Source organism: Oryza sativa, chromosome 10 (assembly GCF_034140825.1).
Source record: "Oryza sativa Japonica Group chromosome 10, ASM3414082v1".
Lineage (NCBI taxonomy): Eukaryota > Viridiplantae > Streptophyta > Magnoliopsida > Poales > Poaceae > Oryza > Oryza sativa.
Genome location: NC_089044.1, coordinates 21,317,323 through 21,331,231, shown reverse-complemented (window position 1 = coordinate 21,331,231; position 13,909 = coordinate 21,317,323). Strand labels below are relative to the sequence as shown.

Sequence of the window (13,909 nt, the reverse complement as noted above, 5' to 3'; positions counted from 1 at the left end):
CTAGGGTTAGGGATTGGGGATTTTTTTCCTCGGTGGTGTGTGGCGATGAAAGAGACCGACCCCGTTTCGACTCGACCGAGTCAGCTATAGATGGCGACAGGGGTAATCTGGGCATTTCGAAAAAAAAGAGACCACTTTCAATAGGGAAATGATAAAATAATGTCGCTAGCGTCCTACAACAAATTACACAGTTTTTGTAGTGTCCTGGGGCAGCTCCACGTTTTCGCGGTGTCCCTCAGCCAATTACACGTTTTTTGTGTGTCCTGTAGCAAATTTTGCCAAAAACCAATGGCTTTGGACGTAGATCACAACCTATTTAGGCCCAAATAAAATGAAACGCATGTAGATCACAGTCAGGTTTTAAGCCGAAGTTAAATGGGCTACATTCCACCTAATAAGTACCCCTTCGTTCTTAAATATAAGCAAATCTAAATTGTTTATAGCAACTATACTAAAGTAATGAAGAAAGAATCATTTTAATCACCTAATTCGTTGAATTTTAAAAGGCTTAGATTTTCTTCCTAAGCACTTAATTGATTGAAAATAGTTATATTACCGTATATTGGAATCAATGTTTCAGAAATAAACCTAGTCCCCTTTCCCCCACGTCCGCGTCGTCACCCTCGCGCAACCCTAGCCACCACTGCCACCTATCCCCTCTTTCATCTACTTCACTGCCACCAGAGCGAGCAACCAGCAAAGCCAACGGCTCGCTATGATGGTAGTGGTGGAATGTAGCTAGGAAAGCGAGTAGACGGCGCGTTGTGGAGTGGAGGTGATGGGGATGCGTCCATGTGAATGTCGGTATCGGGGCTTTCCGACGACCGGTGACCTGGAGTCCAGGTGGCATCGTGGCGGGGTGTGACCAAGGGAGGCGACACGGTGCTGCTGCGGCACGCCAGCGACCTGTGCAAGCGAGGCAGTGGTGCGTCCACCCTCCATACTAGGCGCCCGGTGTAGCACAGAGGAGGAGAAATGTGAAGGAAGAAATCAACCGGAGATGGCGCCGTGGGCTAGATGCACGCCGAGGAAGGGCAGGTGAGCTCAATCCCTACGACAATCGAGACTACGACAGCACCAGGCTACAGTTACGTACCAGATCTAGCGTGGGGAGAGAGGGTGTGTTCGGCCCGGTGGTGATCTGGCCCATGGCATAGGTTGGTGAGGTCGATGGAGGTAGGACAAATCCACTTAAGGGGAGGGCAGGTGTACTCGGTCCTTGAGGTGGATTTATCCTACGATAGCCTAGGGTGCACAGTTAGGTTGAGGATGGCCCGTGGAGGGGCGTTGATGAACGGAATTCTCATGCCAACGACAATGGAGGTTGGTGTGGCAGTACGACTACAGCTGCAGGGGGATGCGGCAGGTGAGAGTCTAGCCCAATGGCTTGTTGGGCCAACAAAGATGACACTTTTGAGTGTTGTTATATCTCTAGAGGGCGTTATTGAGGCACCTCGCTCTCCCGGTCTCCCCTTGGTAGGACACCTCGGGTGAAAACCATTTTCAGTTTTCCTGGGCGGGCGACGATGGTACTTTGGTGTCTTATCCTTCCTTCTTAGAGGCGTCGCCTAGGTCCTGTTTCCGCCTTCAGCCTTCGAGCAGTTGGGCAAAAGTTTTTGGACGATGGCGGGTCTGTGTGAGGGAGGAATGGATCTTTTTTTCTCTTGCCCTTTCCCTCTGCAACCCCTCTCGGTGGTTGTCTGGTAGATCTTGGCTTCTGTTGTCCGTGTTGGTGGGCAGTTCAGTTGTGGCTGCGTTGTGGTTCTGGTGGCTTCCGATCTCGCATAGCGATTGGTGCGCTATTAGTCCTTTGGTCTAGTTATGTGCAGTCAGCATATTGTAACATCCCGGCCTAGGGCTTAATAGGATTAATAGAATACTCATATCAACAAGTTGCAACTTCTTTTCCGGAAGCCAAAACTCCGGGGTTAAGCGTGCTTGGCCTGGAGCAATTTGGGATGGGTGACCGACCGGGAAATTCTTCCCAGGTGCACACGAGTGAGGACAAAGTGTGCAGAAAAGACATGTGTTGGTCTGTGAGGGCAGTCTATGACCTATGAAAGCTATCAGATGTAAGTGGGCCCGGCCTGGGGGAAGGCGGGACGTTACAAAATGGTATCAGAGCCGACTCTCGCGGTTTCACGGGCGCGTGTGTCGCAGTTGCGTAGGCATGGTGCGCATGGCTGGTGTAGACCGGGAGTGGTTACACAGCATGGCACATGCGCCATGCGCTGGCACTGGACACATGGACGAGGCCAAGAGAGGACGTTCCTGGCCTAGGGTTGACTCGCGGTTTCACGGGCGCGTGTGTCGCAGTTGCGTAGGCATGGTGCGCATGGCTGGTGTAGACCGGGAGTGGTTACACAGCATGGCACATGCGCCATGCGCTGGCACTGGACACATGGACGTGGCCAAGAGAGGACGTTCCTGGCCTAGGGTTGATCGACGGGGGCGTCGATCTCTCTTAAGGGGGTGAGGGTGTAACATCCCGGCCTAGGGCTTAATAGGATTAATAGAATACTCATATCAACAAGTTGCAACTTCTTTTCCAGAAGCCAATCTCCAAAGAACTCCGGGGTTAAGCGTGCTTGGCCTGGAGCAATTTGGGTTGGCCTGGAGCAATTTGGGATGGGTGAAGTGTGCAGAAAAGACATGTGTTGGTCTGTGAGGGCAGTCTATGACCTATGAAAGCTATCAGATATAAGTGGGCCCGGCCTGGGGGAAGGCGGGACGTTACACATATGGGCCGTGTTTAGTTCCACTTCAAATTTTTTTTAAGTATACGGACACACATTTAAAGTATTAAACGTAGACTAGTAACAAAACAAATTACAGATTCCGTTTGTAAACTGCGAGACGAATCTATTAAGCCTAATTAATCCGTCATTAGCAAATGTTTACTGTAGCACTATATTATCAAATCATGGCGTAATTAGGCTTAAAAGATCCGTCTCGCAATTTACATGCAAACTGTGCAATTGGTTTTTTTCGTCCACATTTAATGTTTCATGCAAATATCCAAACATTTGATGTGACGGAATTTTTGAAAGTTTAAATGGAACTAAACACAGCTATGGTGGTCGTTTGTTTCTTCCTTTCCTATTATAGCTTTTCAGGACTATAATCATAATTTTTTTTCCATTTATATCAATATAAAACAACGCACAAGACGTTGTTCGTCCAAAGAAAAGTTTCAGAAATATTTATATTATGTATAAAATTTAAATAATAGAAATGGTTAGTATTTGAGAATGGAGGGAGTAAATCTTTTCTGGTTAACGTGGTTAATTTCCTAGTTAGATAAGGCCATATTTAGTTTCCAAAAACTTTTTCAAAAAATATCACATTGAATCTTTGGACACATGCATAGAGTATTAAATATAGATAAATTTAAAAACTAATTGTACAGTTAGGGGAAAATCGCGAGACGAATCTTTTGAGTCTAATTAATCCATAATTAGCCATAAGTGCTACAGTAACCCATATATGCTAATGACGGATTAATTAGGCTCAAAAGATTCGTCTCGTGGTTTCCAAGCGTGTTATAAAATTAATTTTTCTATTCGTGTCCGAAAACCCTTTCTGACATCTGGTCAAACGTCCGATATGACATCTAAAAATTTTCTTTTCGGGAACAAAACATGCCCTAAGGACATAAAGAAAGTGTAAGGCGAGTGGGACGTGCCAACTGCACAACGCACAGTTTGTCTCACGCCGCTTGGCAGCCGTAAGAAAGTCAAGAGAGAGATCTAGTCCAAAAGAAAAACAGAGGTAATATGCTCTGCATCAAAACGTGTGTTTGGTCTCCGGTGGTGAAGAAAGTAAGGTCCCGTTTGTTTCAACTTATGATTATTATAATATAGATTGTAGAATTAAATTATCATAAGTTAGATTATAATAGATTGTAGAACTAAATTATCATAAGCTGGATTATAATAAGCCGACATAGAATAAGCTGGTAGCTATTTGTTTATCTGGATTATTATCTGTTTGTTAGTTATTAACTACCCAATAATCTAAAAAAGCATCTTTAGAGTGGCTTACCAGACTATAGTAATTTCAGATTATAGTAATCTGGCTTATAGATTATAATAATCTATCATAATAAGCTATCTATTTATTTTAGTTTACTACTGATAATCCAAATTATAATAATTCTAATCTGAATCAAACAGTCCCGTCTCAAAACTTTCTGGCTAGCATACAAATTTCAGCGTCTCGTAGCTACGTTCAGCGTATGTTAGGCTGTTAGCGCTGCAGCTTCCAGCCGAATAGCCTATTTTATTGCGCCAGGACGCTCGTCAGATTTCAGTGAAGTTAGCAAGATCGGAAGGATTCTTTGCGGTAGATCTTTGTTCAGCTAAGCTGAAAGAATGTGATATTGACACTTCGCTGAGGACAAAAGAACATTTTTTTTCTAAAAAATTGCCATCACTTTTTATTTTATTTCAGTCACTATTCCCTATTTTGGGTTTATTTCATCCAGTTGTTTCCTATATGATTGCTAGTACTTCCATTATGTAAGTATATTTCAATATTTCTTATCTCCTGATAGGCAATTTATTGTCTTATCCTAATTCTGTTGTTCAGTGCGAAGTGCGAACCAGAAAAACAACACAACGTAAGATTCATTTTTTTATTATGTAAATACAAATGTATGCAATTTACAGCTTAAAATAGCCCTTTTATTATGAAGAACATGGCGCTATATATTAAATATATAGCTAGATAAAAAAAAAAGAAACTATGCTGAGGAATCGATCAAGGAAACTCAATCGTGCAGCAGCATTTCTCCTTGTTATTATACAAACACACGTACAGCATACTTAGATTCAGCATCACCATGGCGAAAACAGTCGTGTCATGTCATCTCACTTTGCTTTGGATGCGCTCCAGCGAAGCAGGGTCTGCCTGAACTCGAGCAGCTTGTCGGCGTCATCCGGCACGACTCCCTTGGCCGCGTCGGTGGCGCGGAACCGCTCCTCCCACGCGGCCAGCGCCGGCGTCCTCGCCGGGTCAATCAGCCTGCGACCGATCAGCTTGTCGATCGCCGTGAACCACCCGAGGTAGCCGCCGAGCACGACGTCGACGAACCCGACGCCGTCGCCGCCGAAGAACGGCTTCCCCTTGGAGCACTCCCCGAACGCGCCCTCTAGCGTCTCCAGCGCCGCCACGGCCTGCGCCACCGCCGCCGCCCTCTCCTCCTCCGTCTTGCTCCCGAACAGGATGGCCAGCCACGCCGGCCGGACCTTGTCGTCGACGTAGGCGGCCCAGAAGCGCGCCACCGCGCGCTCGTAGGGGTCAGAGGGCATCACGGACGGGCGTCCCCCGGCGCCGCCCGGCCAGACCTCGTCGATGTACTGCACGATGACCTGCGACTCGTTCACCGGCCGGCCGGCGTGGAGCAGGACGGGGACGCTCTTGTGCACCGGGTTGGAGGCGAGGAGGAGGTCGCTCTTGTCGCCCAGGTTCTCCTCCACGTACTCGTACGGCAGCGACTTGAGGTTGAGGACGACGCGGACCCTGATCGCGTACGGGCTGCTCCAAACGCCCAGCAGCTTCAGCTCGCCGCTTCCCGCCATTGCCAAGTCTCTCGTTCTAGATCGCTAGGAACAAGTGGGTCGATGATGGTGAGGTTTTTTTGTTTGGTTTGCTTATGACGTTATACGACTCTGGCCATGGCGTTATATAGCCGGATATGACAGACTTGTACCGATGAACCTGGCCAGCTTGATGGTAATGAGAGCGTTCTTCGAACCAAGCTGATCGGTTGATGTCGCGAGCATGGTCGTCACTGATGATGGAGAAGGTCAAGTTCTTTCCTCCCTTTTGTTTTTGTTTATTAGGACGATAATTTTGCCTCGTGGCAACAAGACTGGAGTAGCTGGCTGCTAGAGGCCTCTGTGCTAGTGCGTGCTGTTTTTTTGGGTTCAGTTTACTAGTACAAATGACTGTTTAACGGAAGATATTTGGAGATATAGGCGGCTGGATGAAACGCCTGTACTGTTGAAAAGAATCATGCACTGTTTGTTGAAAGGGAAGTAGTAGCAGCAGCCATAATAGAGGAGAGGGAGAACGATTGTTAGCAGCCACACCATTTAGCAGCATGTCATTGAGAATCTTGTTTCTCTTTAGAAAATGTGGAGAAAGGTACATATGTCTTCAATGTTCTCTTTCGTGGCCCTTTCGTTCCGTGCGAAGGACACAATTTAGCTCAACAATTTGTCACTGACTCAGAGATTAGTGCGCACATGATGACATGATTCCTTCCTCTTCTGTATAACGCACTCTCATTCAACGGAAAAGGGCGCTCCTGGCCATGGTGTTCATTTGTGACTCTGCGTCACTGATTAGCGGCAACTGGTCACCGGTCAGCATAGCAGAGACGGCTCGATGACCTTCACGTCCTACACAAAAATTGTGGCCCGCAAGCACATCACAGTCCCCGTTCAAAGCCCAAATATTATTGGCGTCATTGCTTATCGGAATAAGTTTACCTGACGTTCCTCACTTGTACACGAGTCTGTCTAAGATCCCCAAACCATAAAAATATGTATCCTTAACTATATTTTATATCCTTAACTATATAAAACCGTTTAAAAAATATCCCTAGACAGTATAGATGTCTGGTTTCGCTGACGTGATATCCTAGTATATAAATAAATAAATAAATATGTGGGACTCATATATAAGTGAGAAGAAAAACTATAGGATCAGCAATCTTCTTCAATTTTCTTTTTTCTCTTCTCTTCATTTCTGTGTTTGCCGCAGACGGGGAGCGGTAGCGGGGCGGCATGTGGCTGGAGCAGGCGGAGCGTCGGCTGCGGCGGGCAAGCGCGGCTCCGGGCACGGGCGAAGCAAAGGGGCGGGGGAAGCGGGGGGCGCGGCGGCCGACGAGCCCGATCGAGAAGAGAAGGGAGGCGAGGGGCCAACGAGAAGACAAGGAGCAGAGGGGGCGCTCCTTCTCGCAATGACATACACGAGCAAGAGGAGCGCTGGCACAAGGCGGCGTAGCTAGAGCGGTCTTGACGTCGACATCTCGCCCATTGCTGCTCGCCCGCTGTGCCCCCCCCCCCCCCCCCCCCCCCGCGTCCCCCGCCCCTCTGCTCTACCCGCGCCGGGAGCTGCCGCTCGCCCGCCGACGCGGACGCTCCGCCTGTTTCAGCCACGCGTCGTCGCTCGCTGCCGCTCCCCCTCTGGGGCAAACACAAAAACGAAAGAGAAGAAGAGAAAAAAGAAAATTGAAGAGGATTGCTGACCCGAATTTTTTCTTCTCACTTACATGTGGGCCTCACATTTTTTTTTTCTGATTAGGATGCCACATCAACGAAACCAGATATCTCTATTGTCTCAAGACCTTTTTTAAATGGTTTTACATAGTTAAGGGATACACATTTTTGGTATTGCGGTTAGGAGACCACATACAGACTCAACGTACAATTGAGGGACGTTAGTTGAACTTATTCCTTGCTGGTCTGACCCAATTCATCATGACAAATTCGCCCATCAGTTATTGAAGCCTGCACAATTCAGGCCTACTTATTCACAACGATAAAATTCCGTTAGGGCCAAGATACACGAAACACGATGGGACATTTTTACCAGCCCTACACAGTAAACGGAACAGAGCAATCCAAGCCGTTGACAGCAGAACACGAACACGACCCTAAAATCTAATGGAGGAACGCCTGCAAGAAGTCGATCACCTTGTCGACGTCGTCGGGGAGGACGCCCCTCACGGCGTCCGCCGCCTCGAACCGCTCCGCCCACGCTGCCAGCCGCGGCGTCCTCGCCGCGTCCATGATCCTGACGCCGATCATCTTCTCGATCACCCTGAACCACCCCAGGTAGCTGCCGAGCACCACGTCGACGAACCCGATGCTGTCGCCGCCGAAGAACGGCGCCGCCGCTGCGTTTGTCGTCTTCCCCTCGGAGGAGCGATCCCTGAACGCGCCTGCCTCTACCGTCTCCAGCGCCGAGATGGCCCGCGCCGCCGCCTCCACCTTCTCCCCCCTCTCCCGGGCGAACAGGATCGTGTACCACGGTGACCCCACCTTGTCGTCGACGTAGGCGGCCCAGAAGCGGGCGACGGCGCGCTCGTAGGGGTCGGAGGGGAGGACGGAGGCGCCCGTGCTGCCGCCGGCGCCGGCGGCGAAGGCCTCGTCGAGGTACTCCACGATGACCCGCGACTCGGCGATGGGCTTGCCGTTGTGGATGAGCACGGGGACCTTCTTGTGCACCGGGTTGGAGCCGAGGAGGAGGTCGCTCTTGTTCATGAGATCCTCCTCGACGTACTCGTAGCTCAGGCCCTTGAGGTTGAGCACGATCTGCACCCTGTTCACGTACGGGCTATCCCACACGCCCAGCAACTTGAGCTCGTCTCCTCCTCCTGCCCCAACCACCATGTTGCCAAGCTCTCTTTGGTTCGCAGGAGAGGACAGAATTTGATTGGATTTTGCCAAGCGCTTTGCCAATTCATTTTGATTTTATACTGAGCTTTTAATTTCGTGTGGTGGTACGCATTCATTCGATCGGTCATGATTTTTTTTTTTGAGACGGATAGATAAGGTGGTTGAATTTTTTTGGTCGAAGGAATCGAGTGAGTGGACATATATAATAGCTTGAGTAGTGCTCCGGTAGGTAGGTTGTTACTCTTACGTCGGAATGTGATGTGCTGCTGTCACCTTCGGGAAATTTTGTTTTGTGCTACGCGGCGCAATGACCTTCGTCCATTCCAAAGCCCGAACAATCTTGACCGTTAATAGACCGGCGAATCAGGTGGGGATCGGGAGCGGGAGGGTGAACAATGCAGGACCACCAGTTATAACTTAATCGCTGATGAAAAAAAATGAAACAGATTAGGCCACGCCTATACATTACTATTACATTTAGAAATTAGAACAAGCTAGCGCGGGTCACGCTTGTTGTAGAACATGCAAAGGAAAAAATAAAGAATGAAAAGAAAAAGGCCGGAAGCCTGTAGTTGGTAGCATAGGATTAGCTTCTCTTCTTGGTTGCATTTGTCTGCACTGTGCTCACGTAAGTAGATTCCTTGATTGGTTTTTATTCGGTTGCCAAGATAATCAAGGAGGATATTAAAGGTTTTACAGTGTTGGAAAAATGAATTTGATGTTGATTGCCACTTTAGCAACATCATGCATTCGATCATGCGTGCGTAGATGCGCGCACCATCGGTATGCAGTTGGTGGTACAATTGGCCGCCAAATGCCCAACTCGAAGAAACTACATTCCCGGCCCAACTAATATGGGCCGCACATCAGTCGCAATCCCATTCAAGCCCAACTAATATGGGCCGCACATCTGGCGCTATCCTGTTCAGGCCCAAATATAATGGACCGTCGCCGTCGAAGTTCATTTCTGACCGGCCCAACTATATAATAGTACCACTGGAGCTATCAACAAATACTGTACCGATAAGTCTGATCCGCTCACTGTACAAGTGTACATCGAACAGTTCAGATAGATCTGTAGCACCTCTACTTATAGCTTCAGTAAACCAGAGGATCTCAATTTGTAGCAGAGACAGGTCGCGTGTTCAAGATTCTATAATCCACTGAAATAATAATTCATAGCAGTAGTACGTCCAACTCTTGGCATTTTCCTGCCGTCAATAACGTACTTGACGGTACGCTCAAAAACTTTTCAAAATACAAATACGGATTGGAATTTTAATGGCTGGACGCCGCGGCGGCGGCACTCCACTTCGGCTTGAGCACGTTGTTGAGGTAAGCCTCAACCTTGTCCACCCGAGGAACCGAGCATCCGACTGCATCGGCCGCTGATCTGAAGCGCGCCGCCCACGCGGCCAGCTGCGGCGTCCTCGACGCGTCGAGGAGCGGCGGCGACACACCGCCAGCGATCTCGCTTACCCCCTCGAACCAGCACAGGTAGCACCCGAGCACGACGTCGAGGTACCCGACGGCGTCGCCGCCGAAGAACGGCTTCCTCTTGGAGCACTCACCGAAGGCCCCTTCCACGAGCTGGAGCGCCTCGACCGTCTCCTTCACCTTCGCCGCCTTCTCCTCCTCCGCCTCCGCCGCCGCCGTCTTCAGAATGGCAAGGCACGGAGGGAACACCTTGCTGTCGATGAAGGCGGCCCAGAAGCGAGCGACGGCGCGGTGGTAGGGGTCGGCGGGGAGCAGCGCGGCGGCGCCGCCGGGGAACGCCTCGTCGACGTACTCGACGATGACCAGCGAGTCGCACACCGGCTTGCCGTTGTGGATGAGCACGGGCACCGACTTGTGCACCGGGTTGCTGTCGAGGAGGAGCTTGCTCTTGCGGGTGAGGTCCTCGGGGAGGTAGTCGTGCGCCAAGCCCTTGACGGCGAGCGCCATCTGCGCGCGGATCACGTACGGGCTCACGCCGGACAACGACCCCAGCAGCTTCAGCTCCTCAGCCATCGATCGCTCGTCTCTCTTCTCTGATCGATGGATGCCCTGAATAGTGAATAATACGTAGTCTTGATGATGATCTATATAGCTTATTTGGAATGCTGGGATCGTGGCTGCCAAGATAGCGATATATATAGCGTTGCGAACAGTATGTTACGTATCCAATGACCTGAGGCTATATAAGCAGCGAGCAGTTGGTGTGCGTGAGTGATACCGTCAGGCTGTGCGGCTGGACAAAATCCATTTCCAATTATGCGCCAGCATTGTCGTGTGTTTGCTAAAATGATACTCCAAATATTTAACTATTGAAATAGGCTGCCAACTATTCGCTGTGATGTGATGCGCCGCCCTGCTCCTGCGCGTACGCACGTGTTCGCCACGTTGGTCGAGCATAATGAAAGGTTGGCAGCCTAGTAGCCGCCGGGGATGATTTTTCATTCTGTACTTTTTTTTTTTGGGGGGGGGGGGGGGGGGTGAGCACGTTATCAAGGACACAAATTTATTGAAGATTAAGTACAGAGTAGGGTATTGAAATGTCCCACTACATGGCGTTTTATGATTTAACATACTGACAACCATCCTCTAAAACTGGATTGAAAGCTAATTATGGAAGAGAACTTCTAGAATTTTCTTTAAGACAATAGGGAGCAAACTTCCGGATAACACCACACAACAGTATCGTTGGGGACATGTGACAATTCAATTTGGATCCTCCGCAGTGGAGGAGAGAACGCTGTAGCTACAGTTCTTCTCTGCTGTACTGTATAGGACCTGGATCCGTGATAATTGCAATGACTATATCGTGTGACCTTTTCTAGGCTGAATTTAGTTCTAAATTTTTTCTTCAAACTTCCAACTTTTCCATCACATCAAAACTTTACTACACATATAAATTTTTAACTTTTCCATCACATTGTTTCAATTTCAACAAAACTTCCAATTTTGACGCAAACTAAACATACCCCTAGTGTACTCGCGGACAGATTTCTATAGCTGCCTGGAATTTGAACTTTTTTAAGCTTGTTGTCCAGTCGTGGATTTCCTGGACGCGCTTTATCGGACTCAAATAAAAATTGACATGGAAATCTTTGTCAAATCTAAGGAACATTTACTGCATTCCTATCGACTAGAGTCGAACAAGAATGTAACCCCGCAAATAATTGGGGGAAAAGAAAAAAGAGCAAAGCAAGCTAGCTAGCAGCCCAAGCCGCAAAGCAGGCCCAACCAAGCAAGCAGCCCAGCAGCAGTAATAGCACTGCAGCATCAGCGGCCGGCAGCAGCAGCCAGCAGCGTAACACGAATAATTGCCAACCTCGAGCAACATCAGCTTAAATAGAAAAGCTATCAGTTGATCTATAATACCGGTTCAAACTTTTTTCTTTGAAGCGAGAATGAAAGTACAGTGTAAGTATGATTCAACTAAATGAAGTAGGTCCAATAACGTTTTCGGGTCCTGGCCGTCACAAAGAACCTCAACGTATGAATAAGTTGGGTCCACACTATTTTCAGACCCTAGGCGTCACAAAGAAGCTCAACATGTGAATGATTTGGGCGAATACCGTTTTCAGGCCTGAGCAAGGCAAAACCTCAACATGGTAGTGTAGGTGTGGTGAGTTCGATTCAATGCCGTTTTCAGGAGTCCTTGTTGTCAAAAGAACCTCAATATGGTTACCGCTAAATCCTACAGCATGCACACCATCAAGGTTGGAGTAGTGCACACCTTGCCAACCTCCACCAAGCCAATGTCTCTAGCCAAAACTACAAGTCCCCTCCTGCAAAGCTTGCCACCTATGACACTTAGGGAGAGCACGGGTGACTGCTAAAGACATCGATCTCTCTAGGTCTACCACGTATAGCGCTAGATCTATGGACCCGCTATTCCATCGAACTCGAGAATTGGCCTCACCCGATCTGATGTGACCATCGCCTACCGTCTTGTCAGACCCACCGCCTATGGAGGTAATAACTCTGATCGAGCACTGCCACGCTAGCCCTCCTGCCTCCAAGATCAGCCTCCTCACTTATGGTCTTGAGCATCTTGTGAGGCTTCAGATCTCAATCTCTAGTATAATACTCTGCCTTTCATCGTCGTGATGATGGAGCTGACATTGACAACCCCTCGAGCTTTACAAAATAGGACTAACCTGACTATGGTAGAGACCAGGTGAAACCTAATATAAAGTCCATCGGTGGAGGAATTAAATAGCACCCCCCCCCCCCCCCCGGCTTCACTGGTGACGGTGAAGTCACAGGGGATGGAAGGTAAGGGGTCGGGGGGATTGGGGATTTTTTTCTTTTACTCTAGCTTAGAAGTTGCCTCTTAGGATAGAGCTCGTCATATAGTTCACGATTGTCCTTTGAGGAACATTGAGGGGTGTGTGTGTTGTATTAAAAAAAATCTTATTGGAATATATTTCTTTGAAAATCCATGTAAATAATTTTTTTTCTTTCGGGAGGATAACCACAACTGTGACAAATAGGCAGATGTACAATGGTACTAGCTTGTTTCTGAACCTTTTGTAATGCAAATAAAATATAAATAAATCATTAGAACTACTAGTTCAAACACAACGTGTTAACAACTAATTCAAGCATCCTCAGCTTCTCCCCTCCCCTCCGGTCCTACTTTCTACATAACCCTAATCTGTTATAATATTTTTCCTATCCACCACTCACTACTAGAAAACCAATTTTCCCAAGCGGCCAAAACTAATTTTCGCAGGCGGGAGGGAGGTCCACCTGCGCCACAACGACTGCGAAAATCATCGATTTTCGCAGTCGGGGCAACGGCCCGCCTGCAAAAATGCAAAAAAACGAACAAAAAAAAAATCGCCGCATGCCGCCGCCACGCCGCCGCCCCCCTCCCCGGCCAGATCAGAGAGGGGAGGGGAGGGGAGCCGTCGTCGTCGTCGCCGCCGCTCCACGCCGCCGTCCCCGCCACCGGCCTCCCCCCTCCCTCCTCCGGCCAGATCTGGGAGGGAGGGGGCGAGGGGAGCCGCCGGCGGCCGCCCCGCGCGCGTCGTCGCCGCCGTCGCCCCCGTCGGCCTCCCCTCTCCCTCCTCCGACCAGATCTGGGAGGGAGGGGGCATGGGGAGCCGCCGCCGGCCGCACCGCGCCGCCCCGCGCCGTCGTCACCACCGTCGCCCCCGTCGGCCTTCCCCCTCCATCCTCTGGCCAGATCTAGGAGGAAGGGGGCGACGTGAGCCACCGCCGGCCACCCCGCGCCGTCGTCGCCGCCGTCGCTCCCGCCGGCCTCCCCCTCCCTCCTCTGGCCAGATCTAGGAGGGAGGGGGCGAGGGGAGCCGCCGCCGCTGGTCGCGCCGCCGCATGCAGTCGCCGTCCCCGCCGCGCCGCCGTTCCCGCCGCACCGCTGGAGAGGAGAGGAGAGTCAGTGAGGGAGAGGGATCTGAGGGAGAGAGAGGTGAGGGAGAGGATAAGTGAGGGAGAGAATGGGACTTAGAAAAAATTTGCTCCAAAATGGGTCTATTTATATTGCT

The 13,909-nt window shown here is 49.6% G+C and overlaps 3 protein-coding genes across 3 annotated transcripts; all 3 read right to left on the bottom strand.

Annotated features, from left to right (window-relative positions):
* Window positions 1-4,597: 4,597 nt before the first annotated feature.
* LOC4349207 (probable glutathione S-transferase GSTU6) lies at window positions 4,598-5,661 on the bottom strand. The gene has a single exon (NM_001404053.1). The coding sequence runs from the start codon at window positions 5,580-5,582 to the stop codon at window positions 4,872-4,874; it is 711 nt and encodes a 236-aa protein (NP_001390982.1). The 5' UTR covers window positions 5,583-5,661; the 3' UTR covers window positions 4,598-4,871.
* Window positions 5,662-7,323: 1,662 nt separating this feature from the next.
* LOC4349205 (probable glutathione S-transferase GSTU6) lies at window positions 7,324-8,512 on the bottom strand. Its single transcript, XM_015758869.3, has one exon. It carries the CDS (start codon window positions 8,403-8,405, stop codon window positions 7,674-7,676), a length of 732 nt encoding a protein of 243 aa, XP_015614355.1. The 5' UTR covers window positions 8,406-8,512; the 3' UTR covers window positions 7,324-7,673.
* A 1,041-nt stretch (window positions 8,513-9,553) lies between these two features.
* Window positions 9,554-10,558, bottom strand: LOC4349204 (probable glutathione S-transferase GSTU6). The gene has a single exon (XM_015759041.3). It carries the CDS (start codon window positions 10,419-10,421, stop codon window positions 9,690-9,692), a length of 732 nt encoding a protein of 243 aa, XP_015614527.1. The 5' UTR covers window positions 10,422-10,558; the 3' UTR covers window positions 9,554-9,689.
* Window positions 10,559-13,909: the final 3,351 nt, after the last annotated feature.

Coding starts and splice junctions, on each gene's coding strand:
- LOC4349207 (NM_001404053.1), bottom strand. CDS start 5,582: ATGGCGGGAAGCGGCGAGCTGAAGCTGCTGGGCGTTTGGAGCAGCCCG.
- LOC4349205 (XM_015758869.3), bottom strand. CDS start 8,405: ATGGTGGTTGGGGCAGGAGGAGGAGACGAGCTCAAGTTGCTGGGCGTG.
- LOC4349204 (XM_015759041.3), bottom strand. CDS start 10,421: ATGGCTGAGGAGCTGAAGCTGCTGGGGTCGTTGTCCGGCGTGAGCCCG.